Here is a 15,934-nt window from a genome sequence, read left to right on the forward strand (position 1 = left end):
GAAATAATTCAGAATAGCAGACTGTTGTCTAATGTAGTCTTTATCTTATAGGCTATATTTCCCGATAGTAATTTGTCGTGAAGTCTGGTGAATACGTGAAATAAATAACTGGGTGAAATTGATTACGGACGTCTTAATGTGTAAATGTAAGTTGACAAATCCTTCACCCAACGAAAGGGTCACATCGTGAATAGGTAACATCGCGAACACGTGCGGCGCTCGATCGTTAGTTTAGGATCTCCTAATCAAATAAGTCCGTTCTCTCACCAAAACGTATCCAAAATTAAATGTAATACACTTCAAATTATTTCCTAAGTGTTACATCTTACGGATTGCGTTATAATGGGCCAGTATTAACAATGACGTATGTGTCAGATTTTTTTTCTGTGCTTTTGTAATGTTTATCTCGATGTTCTACCCTGTCCTACACTACCAGACCGGTGTATTGTATATTGAAGTGACGTCAGTTTACTAGTTTCACCATAACTACGTACACTTGACATCGTCCATATCATGACATTGCCAGAGCTAAAAAAATGTTGGAATCACCTGTTTTTTTTTATTTGATGAAAAATAAATGGAATATTGTGGCATACTTTTTGGTGCTAATTAAAACGATGTACATTTACATGCTTTTACAATAAAATTAGTTACAAAGACTTTCCTGGAGGCTATGGCAATGTACAATGAAACTGAACCTTTCAGGTTGTCGACACTGACATTGGACTCGACAGTAACACGTGCACTACATAATGATGTTGTAAGGACGCACTCGATGATTCTGGACTGTTGAGGCCAACGATCGGTAGTATGTAACATAAACTATAACACACAAGATGAAAAAAAAAAAAATCAACGACGGGATATTGAAATCATGTTTAAATACTCACTTTTAAGCTGCCATTTCTCAGGAGGATGTCTGTTGTAACATATAGATGCGGGTGTGTCCACTGTGTGACATATAGATGTGGGTGTGTCCACTGTGTGACATATATATGTGGGTGTGTCCACTGTGTGACATTTAGATGTGGGTGTGTCCACTGTGTGACATATATATGTGGGTGTCCACTGTGTGACATATATATGTGGGTGTCCACTGTGTGACATATAGATGTTGGTGTGTCCACTGTGTGACATATAGATGTGGGTGTGTCCACTGTGTGACATATAGATGTGGGTGTCCACTGTGTGACATATATATGTGGGTGTCCACTGTGTGACATATAGATGTGGGTGTGTCCACTGTGTGACATATAGATGTGGGTGTGTCCACTGTGTGACATATAGATGTGGGTGTGTCCACTGTGTGACATTTAGATGTGGGTGTGTCCACTGTGTGACATATAGATATAGGTCTGTCCACTCTGTGACATATATATGTGGGTGTGTCCACTGTGTGACATATAGATGTGGGTGTGTCCACTGTGTGACATATAGATGTGGGTGTCCACTGTGTGACATATATATGTGGGTGTGTCCACTGTGTGACATATAGATGTGGGTGTGTCCACTGTGTGACATATAAATGTGGGTGTGTCCACTGTGTGACATATAGATGTGGGTGTGTCCACTGTGAGACATATAGATGTGGGTGTGTCCACTGTGTGACATATAGATGTGGGTGAGTCCACTGTGTGACATATAGATGTGGGTGTGTCCACTGTGTGACATATAGATGTGGGTGTGTCCACTGTGTGACATATAGATGTGGGTGTGTCCACTGTGAGACATATAGATGTGGGTGTGTCCACTGTGTGACATTTAGATGTGGGTGTGTCCACTGTGTGACATATAGATGTGGGTGTGTCCACTGTGTGACATATAGATGTGGGTGTGTCCACTGTGTGACATATAAATGTGGGTGTGTCCACTGTGTGACATATAGATGTGGGTGTGTCCACTGTGTGACATTTAGATGTGGGTGTACCACTGTATCTTCACGATAATAAAGACTAATTTAACAGCTTCCATATTATATCTGACATTTATTATACTCGTTTTTTATACAGCTTTACTGTAGACTCCTCAATATATGTTCGTGTACATAATGCACAGGTATATTTATATGATATCAAATCTTATCATAGATTTGCCCTATACCATGTTCAGGACGATACTTACTAGATATTGTGAAAGTGCTTCAAACATACGAGCTTCCTTGCTTGGATTCATATCTTTGTTTTTTTTCTTCTCCTCTTTGAGTCAGTGGAAGCTTTTGACATTACGTTGAAATTTGCAAAAATTGTCAAATGAGAACTCGTCTTTGAAATCTCGACCTTGATATTTTCAGTAAATGCCATCCTTCCTATAATCCATATATACTGTGATTCGTAGCTGAATATGTAGCAGCCATTCTTATAATAATACCACCTATACCTGTCCGTACCACGTGTTCACTTTGTTTTCAACCTCTGCATCATTATCAATTTTTGCTCCACTTGCGAGCAACAATAACTTCCACGAGGAGTCCTGTCTAAGATTGGCCTGTTGGTGTTCTGTTAGACTCTAGACGAGGATTATGCCACTTTTGTCCAAACATTATCAGGGGTGATCATAGGCGTCCCGGACAACGGTGGCATTGCCGAGAAATGGTTTCTGATCAAAGCAGCTTGGTTCGTTGTGTACGCTTCAAGCTTCATTGCTTAATAACTTGTTCACATTCATATGAGGTTCCAGCGTGATAGTGAGGAAATAACACTTTTAATTACAATTTCTTTCTTTCTTTCTTTCTTTTACTCATGTGGCCGAGTGGTTAAGGTGTCTCGACACTTTATCACTAGCCCTCCACCTCTGGGTTACGAGTTCGAAACCTACGTGGGGCAGTTGCCAGGTACTGACCATAGGCCGGTGGTTTTTCTCCGGGTACTCCGGCTTTCCTCCACCTCCAAACCTGGCACGTCCTTAAATGACCCTGGCTGTTAATAGGACGTAAAACAAAAACAAACCAAAAACAAACCAATCACTCAAGTATGGGAGACATTATGTTCCGTCTACTCTGCCGGGGCACCTGGTCAGATTCCCCTTGTAAACTGTCAGGAATCTCGATACAAATCTATATCATCGATTCTGAGTTTGAATTATGGTTTCGTTAATAGGTATTCTCTGTCGATTTTGAGTTTAAATTATGGTTTCGTTAATATGTATGTAGTCTCTGTCGATTTTGAGTTTAAATTATGGTTTCGTTAATATGTCGGTATTCTCTTTCGATTTTGAGTTAAAATTATGGTTTCATTAATATGTCGGTATTCTCTGTCGATTTGGAGTCTGAATTATGGTTTCGTTATTAAGACGATATTCTTTGTTGTTTATATTATACGTTAGAATACCCTTTTGTGTGTACATGTATATTTTTCTTGTATCCGGTTCACCTTAGATAAATGCAAATAAGATATTTTTTTAGACTGAAAACAGTTTGTATTATGATGCCATGAGTCCGAGATATAAACAGCATCACAAAAACTGTTTAAGGGAATTTCATTAGACTATCAATGTCGTGGTATGGCAATGTCAATTGTAATGTGAAGGGTTCTGATGTTGATATTCGCCTTTAAAACTTAGGAAGATCGTCAGAAAATTTCGGACTGTGCCAATTGCTATGAAGGATATTTTTTTATTTTCCATTTTTGTTTGGGAAAAATCACCTTTACTGATGTTTCCAGAGTAAATATCACAAAAAGCTTTCAAGATAGTTGACTTCTGGAGATGTCAAAAAGTTGTCACTTGTGTTTCTAAGCTATATATCTATTTATTAGCACAATGTATCATATACACTCTGTGTTGGTGATCCGAAGATAAAGATTTGAATTTCCTGTCGTAGTTGTACCGAGAGAAATATATATAATATATGTACAATTCGTATCCATGTATGTAAATCATCATCATCAAACTTTATTTCCTCCCAAAGGAGATAAGTGGAATACAACAAAATCGACAGAAAAAAAAAATAAATAAATAAGGAATATCAAAATAAGTGAAGAGTTCATTTAGCGCGCTTTCCATGAGTAGCTACTATGTAGCTTACTCACTATCGCGTACTTACATCATAATCAGGGCGAGAATAAGCGCGTGACGCTAACAACGAATCGAGCCGCCTTCATAAGGAAGCGATTCCTGCAAATACCATCATCAAATGGAATGTTCTTACTAGCGCCTAGTAGGACTTGAACAAATGATGCGTTGTTCTCGCATGTCACGATGTTGAAAACATGTGGGCCAAAATCGTTCAGAATATCTTGTAGGAAACGTTCACGTGATTCCCTGAAGTGGGGGCAGATGGAGCTGCTATGCATGATGACATCGCTGAAGGGCTGGTTGCACAAGACACACACTGCACTAACATGGCTTGAGGTCAATGTTGCACATAACGATTGAATTATCTGGGTGTCTGGTAGAGATTCCGCGACTTGCCACATAACGTAAGGTCCATATGAGCAGTGGCACGCACGAAACAACTAAAAAAAAAAAACCCATTGCGATCCAGGTATTCTATATCACCTTATAGACGACTTCCACAATGATCATGTCAGGGTATCGGGCCGACCATCACTGCGCCATTGAAACGTTCTTTTTTAAGAACGTCGATGTGGCGCAGCGGTATAGGCTGCGGATATTTCTGGCTAGGCGATTGGGTGCCGTAGATCGTGAGTTCGAGGCCCGGTCAGGGCACGAGTCAAGAAGTTGTCTTCCTTCGTCACTTGTGTTTCTAAGCTATATATGTATACCTAGATCTTTAGTTATGTAGCATTTTGGATGGAAAGAACCGTCAAACTATTTGATCTTACAGCAACATTTGATTTGTTTGAATTTCATTTCTAATGTTGTCCGTTTCCAAGGATGCTATTGACCACACTATTTGTGTTGAATGTTTTAAAACAATAATTTAACAAGTATTTTTTTATTTAAATACCGTTTCATCAAAGCGAAGTCAGGAAAATAAACAAAGGCACGATACCAACTGGTCTGTACGTTTTGACGGAATCTACCTTATGTTGGGGTCAATGACCTGTCAATGTTTAACCTATAACACACTGTATGTCTGGAACCTGAGGTTAAGTTAACTGTTCATTATATCATAGAAAGAGATACAATTGGGATAATAAATTAAATCTTAGAAGGATGAGAGTAAAAATGCGACGAACATTTAGAGAGGTAACATAGATTTTGCTCCTTAAAATTAATTTTTATTTACAACTTTTTAAAAGTTACACACAAAAAACAAATAACACTGACGAGCATTAAGGATTGAGTTGCGCGTCGGCTGCTACACGTGGTTTGTGGGGCAGCTTCGGCATCGTCAGACAAACAGACATGTCCCTGGAATTCCACAACTCCTAAATTGTCAAGGCTTTCAAAAATTTTCTGAAAATCGTTCGCATCCTCCTCGACATATGCCTGTGGATGACAGCCGTAGTTCAGTCCCTGGTAGATTAAGACACATTGTCGATTGATCACACGAAGAGAACTATCTGAAATAAGAGGAGATTTTACAGATAAGATAATCCCTAATGTTTAAAGATTAAGGAGGAATCGCCTGTAAATACATTGTAGATGGTCGATAAAGGATGTCGTAAGAAGTATATTCAGCATCACCTTACCATTTTACCAGGTCAGATTTAAACTAAAACAATGAAGTTTAGGGTGTGTCTAATTCCTTGAAATATAGTCTCCATCCATCCGTAATTACTGATTCAAGTCAGATCATATACGTAGTTCTCTACACAGAGACAAGCTATATCAGTAAATATAATATGCTTACAAAGGTAGTAACACACCGAAGAACCAGGACAGCCCTACATCTCACTCATCGATACAAACAGAGATACAGGACTCCGAGGAGACATCAAACCCACAGAGGAATGACATCATGGCAGTCCGACATCTCACTCATCTACACAGAGATACGGGACTCCGGGGAGACATCAAACCCACAGAGGAATGACATCATGGCAGCCCGACATCTCACTCATCTACACAGAGATACGGGACTCCTGGGAGACATCAAACCCACAGAGGAATGACATCATGGCAGTCCGACATCTCACTCATCTACAAACAGAGATACAGGGACTCCGGGGAGACATCAAACCCACAGAGGAATGACATCATGGCAGCCCGTCATCTCACTCATCTACACAGAGATACGGGACTCCGGGGAGACATCAAACCCACAGAGGAATGACGTCATGGCAGCCCGTCATCTCACTCATCTACACAGAGATACAGGACTCCGAGGAGACATCAAACCCACAGAGGAATGACATCATGGCAGTCCGACATCTCACTCATCGATACAAACCAAGATACAGGACTCCGGGGAGACATCAAACCCTACAGAGGAATGACATCATGGCAGTCCGACATCTCACTCATCTACACAGAGATACGGGACTCCGGGGAGACATCAAACCCACAGAGGAATGACATCATGGCAGCCCTACATCTCAGTCATATACACAAACAGAGACACAGGACTCCGGAGAGACATCAAACCCACAGAGGAATGACATCATGGCAGCCCGACATCTCACTCATCTACACAGAGATACGGGACTCCGGGGAGACATCAAACCCACAGAGGAATGACGTCATGGCAGTCCGACATCTCACTCATCTACACAGAGATACGGGACTCCGGGGAGACATCAAACCCACAGAGGAATGACATCATGGCAGTCCGATATCTCAATCATCTACACAGAGATACGGGACTCGGGGAGACATCAAACCCACAGAGGAATGACATCATGGCAGTCCGACATCTCACTCATCTGCACAGAGATACGGGACTCCGGGGAGACATCAAACCCACAGAGGAATGACGTCATGGCAGTCCGATATCTCAATCATCTACACAGAGATACGGGACTCGGGGAGACATCAAACCCACAGAGGAATGACATCATGGCAGTCCGACATCTCACTCATCTGCACAGAGATACGGGACTCCGGGGAGACATCAAACCCACAGAGGAATGACATCATGGCAGCCCTACATCTCACTAATCTACACAGAGATACGAGACTCGGGGAGACATCAAACCCACAGAGGAATGACATCATGGCAGTCCGACATCTCACTCATCTGCACAGAGATACGGGACTCCGGGGAGACATCAAACCCACAGAGGAATGACGTCATGGCAGTCCGATATCTCAATCATCTACACAGAGATACGGGACTCGGTGAGACATCAAACCCACAGAGGAATGACATCATGGCAGTCCGACATCTCACTCATCTGCACAGAGATACAGGACTCCGGGGAGACATCAAACCCACAGAGGAATGACATCATGGCAGTCCGACATCTCACTCATCTGCACAGAGATACGGGACTCCGGGGAGACATCAAACCCACAGAGGAATGACATCATGGCAGCCCGTCATCTCACTCATCTACACAGAGATACAGGACTCCGAGGAGACATCAAACCCACAGAGGAATGACATCATGGCAGTCCGACATCTCACTCATCTACACAGAGATACGGGACTCGGGGAGACATCAAACCCACAGAGGAATGACATCATGGCAGCCCGACATCTCACTCATCTACACAGAGATACGGGACTCCGGGGAGACATCAAACCCACAGAGGAATGACATCATGGCAGCCCGACATCTCACTCATCTACACAGAGATACGGGACTCCGGGGAGACATCAAACCCACAGAGGAATGACATCATGGCAGCCCTACATCTCACTCATCTACACAGAGATACGGGACTCCGGGGAGACATCAAACCCACAGAGGAATGACATCATGGCAGCCCGACATCTCACTCATCTACACAGAGATACGGGACTCCGGGGAGACATCAAACCCACAGAGGAATGACATCATGGCAGTCCGACATCTCACTCATCTACACAGAGATACGGGACTCCGGGGAGACATCAAACCCACAGAGGAATGACATCATGGCAGTCCGACATCTCACTCATCTACACAGAGATACGGGACTCCGGGGAGACATCAAACCCACAGAGGAATGACATCATGACAGTCCTACATCTCACTCATCTACACAGAGATACGGGACTCCGTGGAGATATCAAACCCACAGAGGAATGACATCATGGCAGCCCGAATGAAACAACATATCTATACCATACTGAAATTTATTCTTGAATAATCCTTATATTTACTGTCCCTACTTTTGATTTTTTTAAAATGTTTGCTCTGTTGGAGTTTAGAATACTCACAGAATCTAAGTTGTATAATTTTGTTTTAGATTTGACAGGCTCTTGAAACAGTCGCTACATGATGTCGAGAAGTCCGGCCAACTATCAATGTTCACCCATAGTATATGAAAAAAAGTTCCTTTGAATACGATATTTTGTTTGGTCTTTCCTCGAAAGGATACTGCAATCACTTTTGTCATTTTCTTTGCTAATTTGATATGGTGTTAACTAAATTGATTCTAAGCATTGTGTGGTAGTACATCGAAACTTTTTCTCACAATTGTAAACATTACACAGTAAGGTATTAAAAGTTGCTGTGACGCGACCTCTTTTTCAAACCGTAGTCCTGCTATGTGCAAATTGCAACAATATACAACAATATAGATTTTCATAAATGGATATACTGAGCAAAGGAATGGGAAGCAACACTAATCCTCATGTGCTTTCCATTTATGTTTGCGAACCGTTCAAGCTTATGTCTATTTTTGCAACTATTGACGCGGGGATTTGGACCACCCAACAGTGAATATATAGAGAGGTTGCATAACGTGTGGTTGTTGTATATGGTATTTCTTTCACTCGATTAGTTATTTTTCAAAAACTTTAGCGAGTGTTGTTTTGTATCGTTGGAAAAATAACTAACGAAAGTGAAAGAAATACCATATACAAAAACCACGAGTTTGTATGTCCTATTTCTACCACAATAAAAAGTTATTTTGAGGATGAATTGACCTGTTTTGTGTCCATATGTGTTCTTCTCACAATATCAGGTGAGATGTAATGATATGGCCTGAAGTGAAAAGCAGCTAATTAATATGCAAAACTGTCAATACCGGAAATGTGTGCAAATGTTACATATCATAACAAATAATAACCAAGTTTATTCTTTTCAAAGCAATACATTTATAGTAATTAACATATTCTTAAAAAGTACGACAAAACATGACAAAAACAACTGCGAACTACTTCTTGTGCATTTCCGGAACCTTTTGAAGTGGCCTTCAAATGTAAGCCAATCAAAATGAATTGAACATGTGATTAAAAAATAGTCCTGGTCAAAGGTCACTCTGTCAACCAATCAAAAGTTATTTAGAGTTTATTTCATGTGTGGCATAACCTGAATGCATTTCAACAGTTGTAATGCTTATTTCATGCATTTGGAGTTAAATAACACCCATCTATTATGGTAGAAATACATGTAAGATCAAGTGAAGCCGGAAAAAGGGTTGTGTTTATCTATGCAAGCCTCTGCTTCCACTATAGTTTTGCTCATCTTTTGATATACATGCATTTCATATGGAAAACCGATTTATCATAATTGTTACGATTTGTAGACAAAACCACTTGACTAGTTTAACAGAAATTCATGCTCGTCAGAAATACAATTGAACACCAGGTCATAGACGAACAGTCATAGTTCAACGACACACAATGAGTTTTTTTAACTCCTGCTAAATTTGGTTTTTAAACCTTTGAATACCAGTTTTTGTACAATGACGATTTTGGGTTTTGATTGTCAAAATGTGGCTATTGCAAAACGTGCTTGGATTACAATATTTTAAACAAACAGTATTTCATAAAAACCAACTTGCGCGTACATCAATCTTGTTTTAAAGTTACATTGGTCGATCGATATTTAAAACGTCTATATTGATTATTTCTGGATGTTATATGTACTTGTTATGCCATTCTCCAGGGCAATATATATTGTTACCTTGTAGACCCTACATCTATACAGGGACCACAGAACCAAATCAAAAATAGATTGTGGGTTTAAGATTTAATAGGAAGGTGAATGCATCGGGGCCTACTGATTGGATATTTAGGGGAGAGAAGTTTCCAAAGTTTTATGTGTGGGCTGGGCAATACATTTTGTACATGTAGATGTAAAATATATAGAAAAAAGTGTTTTTTTTCTAGCCTGTTTTTGTCAGGGGGAGTGTATTTTGTTGTAAATTTAAGTGAATATTTGGTGCTGAATTCAATACAATATGATGGCCCCATACAAAAAAGTTCCAAATGGTAGAAATTTTAAACATTCTATTTACAGGTTTCCGAGATGACATTCTGCAAAATTATGGTTAGTGGACCAGTGTTGAAAACTCCATTTAAGCAGGACAGTGGTAAACGTTAACAGTATCGTCTTTGGGAAATCATTTGGTTCCGTGGTTCCTACACGATGCCCGGATGTTATACGTACTTGTTAGGCCATTCTCCAGGGCAATATTTATTGTTCCAGTGTATGCCCCACATCTGTATACATGATACCCAGATTCGGGATTTGGAGGACACGTGACGGTGTCGATGCCTGAGATGAAGGAGGGTTCCAAACACTTTGTGTTCCTAATCCCAGGGATAAAGTTGAGAAATGGGTTGATGAATAAGCCAGCAGGAGACTTATCGAGGTCAATATTGATGCACTTCATACACTTCAGTCCTGTACCAGGTCACAAAAACAAAATTAGAATTGAATAGATTTTACTCCTGTACCAGGCCACAAAAACAAAATTAGAATTGAATAGATTTTACTCCTTTACCAGGTCACAAAAACAAAACATTTAATACATTTTACTCCTGTATCAGGTCACGAAAACAAACTTAGAATTTAATAGATTTTACTCCTGTACCAGGTCACAAATACAAAATTAGAATTGAATAGATTTTACTCCTGTACCAGGTCAAAAAACAAAACATTTAATACATTTTACTCCTGTATCAGGTCACGAAAACAAACTTAGAATTCAATAGATTTTACTCCTGTACCAGGTCACAAAAACAAATATTTGATAAATATTACTCCTGTACCAGGTCAAAAAACAAACTTAGAATTCAATAGATTTTACTCCTGTATCAGGTCACAAACACAAAACATTTATTACATTTTACTTCTGTACCAGGTCACAAAAACAAAACATTTATTACATTTTACTTCTGTACCAGGTCACAAAAACAAATATTTGATAAATTTTACTCCTGTATCAGGTCACAAACACAAAATACTTAATAATAAATTTTACTCCTGTACCAGGTCACGAAAACAAAATATTTAATAGATTTTACTCTGTACCAGGTCACAAAAACAAAACATTAATAGATTTTACTCCTGTACCAGGTCACAAAAACAAAATATTTAATAGATTTTACTCTGTACCAGGTCACAAAAACAAAACATTTAATAAATTTTACTCCTGTACCAGGTCACGAAAACAAAATAATTAATAGATTTTATTCCTGTACCAGGTCACAAACACAAAACATTTAAAAGATTTTACTCCTGTACCAGGTCACAAATACAAAACATTTAATAAATTTTACTCCTGTACCAACAAATACAAAACAAAATAATTAATAGATTTTATTCCTGTACCAGGTCACAAACACAAAACATTTAAAAGATTTTACTCCTGTACCAGGTCACAAATACAAAACATTTAATAAATTTTACTCCTGTACCAGGTCACGAAAACAAAATATTTAATAGATTTTATTCCTGTACCAGGTCACAAACACAAAACATTTAATAGATTTTACTCCTGTACCAGGTCACAAATACAAAACATTTAATAAATTTTGCTCCTGTACCAGGTCACGAAAACAAAATATTTAATAGATTTTATTCCTGTACCAGGTCACAAAAACAAAACATTTAATAGATTTTACTCCTGTACCAGGTCACAAAAACAAAACATTTAATAGATTTTACTCCTGTACCAGGTCACGAAAACAAAACATTTAATAGATTTTACTCCTGTATCAGGGCACAAAAACAAAATATTCTGTATATGTGACTCCTGAATCACTGTCTTTATATCGTTATCGCGTTCAGGATTTTAGATAAATTATCGTTGTTTCATTACCTTGAACTATTCAGAAACAATTCAAATAATAAAACATTTTATACACTAACGCACTGTAAGCTATTTTTTTGTAATTTTTGGAAATTAACTAACGGGAATGAAAGAATTCCACATACATCTACAAATCAATTAAAGAAATTCACTTGTTTTGTTGTTCCTGGATCTACTGCAGTGTTTTGTGGTATTGTGGTGTTTTTTATTGAAGGAATAATAATTGTTTATTTTTGATTTGTTTCAGTAAAATACTACCACCATACTTACATTTCAACACCAATGTGGTTTTTTTCTCAATTGAATACCACCATTTAACTTTCGTTTCAACACCGTTGATTTTTTTCAGTTAGATACTACCATCTAACTATTATTTCAAATCCTCGGGAATATTATGTTAAACTGAGAATAACTTGTTGCATCCATGTTTGTATATTATTTTCCGTGGAATATAGATATACACATGTATTGTGATTTTGATGGGCTGTCATAACCGTCACTGGTATGTGTTGGAATGTAGGCGACACTTTCAGTTTTCTGTTACCATGAAAGCAAATGGCAAAAATAAGTTTTTGAAGGATTTCTCTAAAACGTTCAAATTAACTTCGTGTATATCAATAGTGTACAAATCATTCCTATTGTATTACGGCGGGTTCGTCGATTAGTTATGTTCTAGGCGTTATCACCATGGGTTTCGTCTTCGTTACAGTCTGATTGACCTTATATTAGGACGGCTAAACTGTTATATCAATTCTGAGCAGGTTAGGCAGTCATCTTTAAATGTCTACATACCTATCTAAGGCTACTAAAACCACCGTTGACCGTTATAGGCAGGCCAGGTGGGCTTCATAAGATTTTCATATCTATTGGGCTGTAAATAGGTTGTCTTTATAGACACACACCATATCTAATAGGCTGTAAATAGGTTGTCTTTATAGACACACACCATATCTAATGGGCTGTAAATAGGTTGTCTTTATAGACACACCATATCTAATGGGCTGTAAATAGGTTGTCTTTATAGACACACACCATATCTAATGGGCTGTAAATAGGTTGTCTTTATAGACACACACCATATCTAATGGGCTGTAAATAGGTTGTCTTTATAGACACACACCATATCTAATGGGCTGTAAATAGGTTGTCTTTATAGACACACCATATCTAATGGGCTGTAGATAGGTTGTCTTTATAGACACACCATATATAATGGGCTGTAGATAGGTTGTCTTTATAGACACACCATATCTAATGGGCTGTAAATAGGTTGTCTTTATAGACACACACCATATCTGGCCAGTAATAATCTCCTCAAAATGTCCCCAAGTATCAAATGCAACATTTCACCACTTTATAATATATAGAAAAATGATTATAAAATATCTAAATACACTGTTTGTCTACTTTCTGATATATAAAAATCATATAACTTTAATCAAAGAAACCCACTACAGCCTGATTGCATAACAGGAATTTATACGTTGTTATACATTGTTATACATGTACATTGTTACAATGTAGCTTTTAACGAAATAAATGATCGACTGCAACATTGTATAAATGTTAAAACTATATCACCGTCAATGATTCACGTTGATAGAATAATAATTGGACGTATGGTATATATATAGAGAGACAATGTTGTATAAATGATCGCCAGTGGTCACAAAGATAACACTTTCTGTATTAGCACACATTAAATGACTTTCAAGGAAATAGGGCTCCGGGTTATGTTGGTGTATACCTTAATAAGCATTAGACATCGTACAATTACGTCAGGAAATTCACACCTTTACTATATACATAGATATACAACCTGGAAACACAATAGAGGAAGGCATACCATTACTTATATAATTGATATGATGATTTTGCGAGAAAACAGCATTCATTGAGACAGGACATATTTTATTGAAAAATTCATATAAGAACATTGCACATGGATTTGCTTGCATTAAAGTAATTACAATTGCGGTTGATTCACCATGGTTATGATTGGGTCTATTTTTACATATGTATTTTCAGCAACGGATTTACATTGCATTTGTTTTGTAAATGTTTCCCCTATTTTCCGCCTGTATAAAAAGAGAGTTGTTTTGGTATAATAAAAGCACGAGAGCGAAACATAACGACTGCGTACCCGCGTCGTAAACACGGGGAATTTTTTATTGGATGTATTTGTAATAAGATTTATTTATAATTAGAAAACCACAGTAATTATTGGCATGTGAACGCCACGGAATAGTTGTAACATACCTTGTGCTTGCCCGATGTTCTGTCCCAGTATGACAATACACACGCTCATTATAACGGGTCTCAGAATGAGTGTATCTAAATATGCACGCCGCCAAAACATGAGGATCCTCGAAGATAACTGTCGCCCCTCCTTCCAGAAATCTCAGAACGACACGTTATTTATCTGCCTTTTACGAAATTTATTTGCTTACAATTTTTCCCAATGGGAAGGACTTGTCAGCTGTGATTATGGCCACAACATGCATCAGTGTAGTCCTACAACTACACGGCAAGTTTCTTATTTTGAGCATTCATATATGTGTGTCTGTAAGTGCAACAAGGTTTATACGTCGTTCTATTCCAGTTTACCTTAAGGCTTTCAAGTCACCTTTGTGTAACGACAACGGTGATTGGCCAAAGTCCTAACGACTGATTTGATTGGTTTCAATAAGTGACACGCTGCGTCGAAACGCACGATAGACAGTCGTTGTTTTCTAGAAAAAAGTATTACAATGTACTTGATTAGGAAGACTCAATGGGATGAGATGGAAGACTGAAATAGTAGACCTTAAACCCGTCACAAATAACCTCAGCACTCACTTACACAGACAGACGCTAGAAGTAATTAAAGGGACATGCATACAAATGGTTCAGTTTGTTTATCAATATAGTTTTATGGGTTTGTAATTTGATAAAGACTTATATGGAATGTAGCAGTTATTGTATACATGTGTATATGATTTATTTATATGAACTTGAATCAGATGAAGTTTTTGAATTGACGAGTCTCATACATGTTATGATGCTATCAAATCACGTCAGAATACCAACGAAAGAAAATGAATATGACACAGAGATCATGATAAAGGTAAATAATCGTGTCGTGAGGAAATTTGTTATGAAGACAAGTCAACAAATTACATCATTAAGGTAAGGCAGGTAGATATACTTACATTCTGTATATAAATTGTTACGATGAACCAGAGAGGGTTAACATATTACTGTATGTCACCACTACCATCTCCCGATAACATTCCTCGTTGAGATAATTTAGCAGTTATTACCTTGATATCATCTTTATTCATTTATTTTTTTTCTTAAACTTTATTTTATTCAATAATACATGGCATGGTGATATGATATATACAATATGATTTCAAAAAGAATTCAGAAACAAGTACTAAGTACTTATATAAATCTGTCTCCTTGTAGACATAAAGTAGCTATGGAACAGTACTGACAATACTATTTGGATATATATCAAAAAACATTTAATTACATTTTAACATGTGCATGGAAAATAAAGAGAAATGGTGCAGGGGATTGAAAGGGGCATCTTTATTCTAACATATCATTTCCTATTTAGCAGGCTACATTACAATAAATACATGTCAGATTCTGATGTATGTCTCGGTTTTTATATAACTTAACTTCCTGGGTTTCTAGTGTCTGTATTGTCATTGTGTATTATAGTACTTGGTCAATGTCGTTATTGTCATATAACTTCCCCGTGAAGTATGAATATATCCGATATATCTGTCGTTTTGTGCAGTTAAGTTAAAGTTGAGTCAACTTATAAGTTTGTTCATATTTCAAAACCAGACCATAAAACTGCTATAACGGATACAAACATATTTTTGTATGAATTAGACATTCCTGT

General features: G+C 37.9%; 1 protein-coding gene across 1 annotated transcript; it reads right to left on the reverse strand.

Moving 5' to 3' along the window:
- Positions 1-4,948: 4,948 nt before the first annotated feature.
- On the reverse strand, positions 4,949-14,632 carry LOC117325735. Its single transcript, XM_033882168.1, has 3 exons — positions 14,296-14,632; positions 10,389-10,625; positions 4,949-5,465 (listed from the first exon to the last, which is right to left on the reverse strand). The coding sequence occupies exons 1-3, from the start codon at positions 14,393-14,395 to the stop codon at positions 5,185-5,187; spliced, it is 618 nt and encodes a 205-aa protein (XP_033738059.1). The 5' UTR covers positions 14,396-14,632; the 3' UTR covers positions 4,949-5,184.
- Between the last annotated feature and the right edge of the window lie 1,302 nt (positions 14,633-15,934).

The sequence above is a fragment of the Pecten maximus genome, chromosome 4, assembly GCF_902652985.1.
Source record: "Pecten maximus chromosome 4, xPecMax1.1, whole genome shotgun sequence".
Lineage (NCBI taxonomy): Eukaryota > Metazoa > Mollusca > Bivalvia > Pectinida > Pectinidae > Pecten > Pecten maximus.

Excerpts from the sequence above, each read along its gene's own strand:
- LOC117325735 (XM_033882168.1), bottom strand. The coding sequence starts at position 14,395 with ATGTTTTGGCGGCGTGCATATTTAGATACACTCATTCTGAGACCCGTT. Across the intron at positions 10,626-14,295 it reads GAACATCGGGCAAGCACAAG|GACTGAAGTGTATGAAGTGC; the intron begins GTATGTTACAAC and ends GACCTGGTACAG. Across the intron at positions 5,466-10,388 it reads CCTGGAGAATGGCCTAACAA|ATAGTTCTCTTCGTGTGATC; the intron begins GTACGTATAACA and ends CTCTTATTTCAG.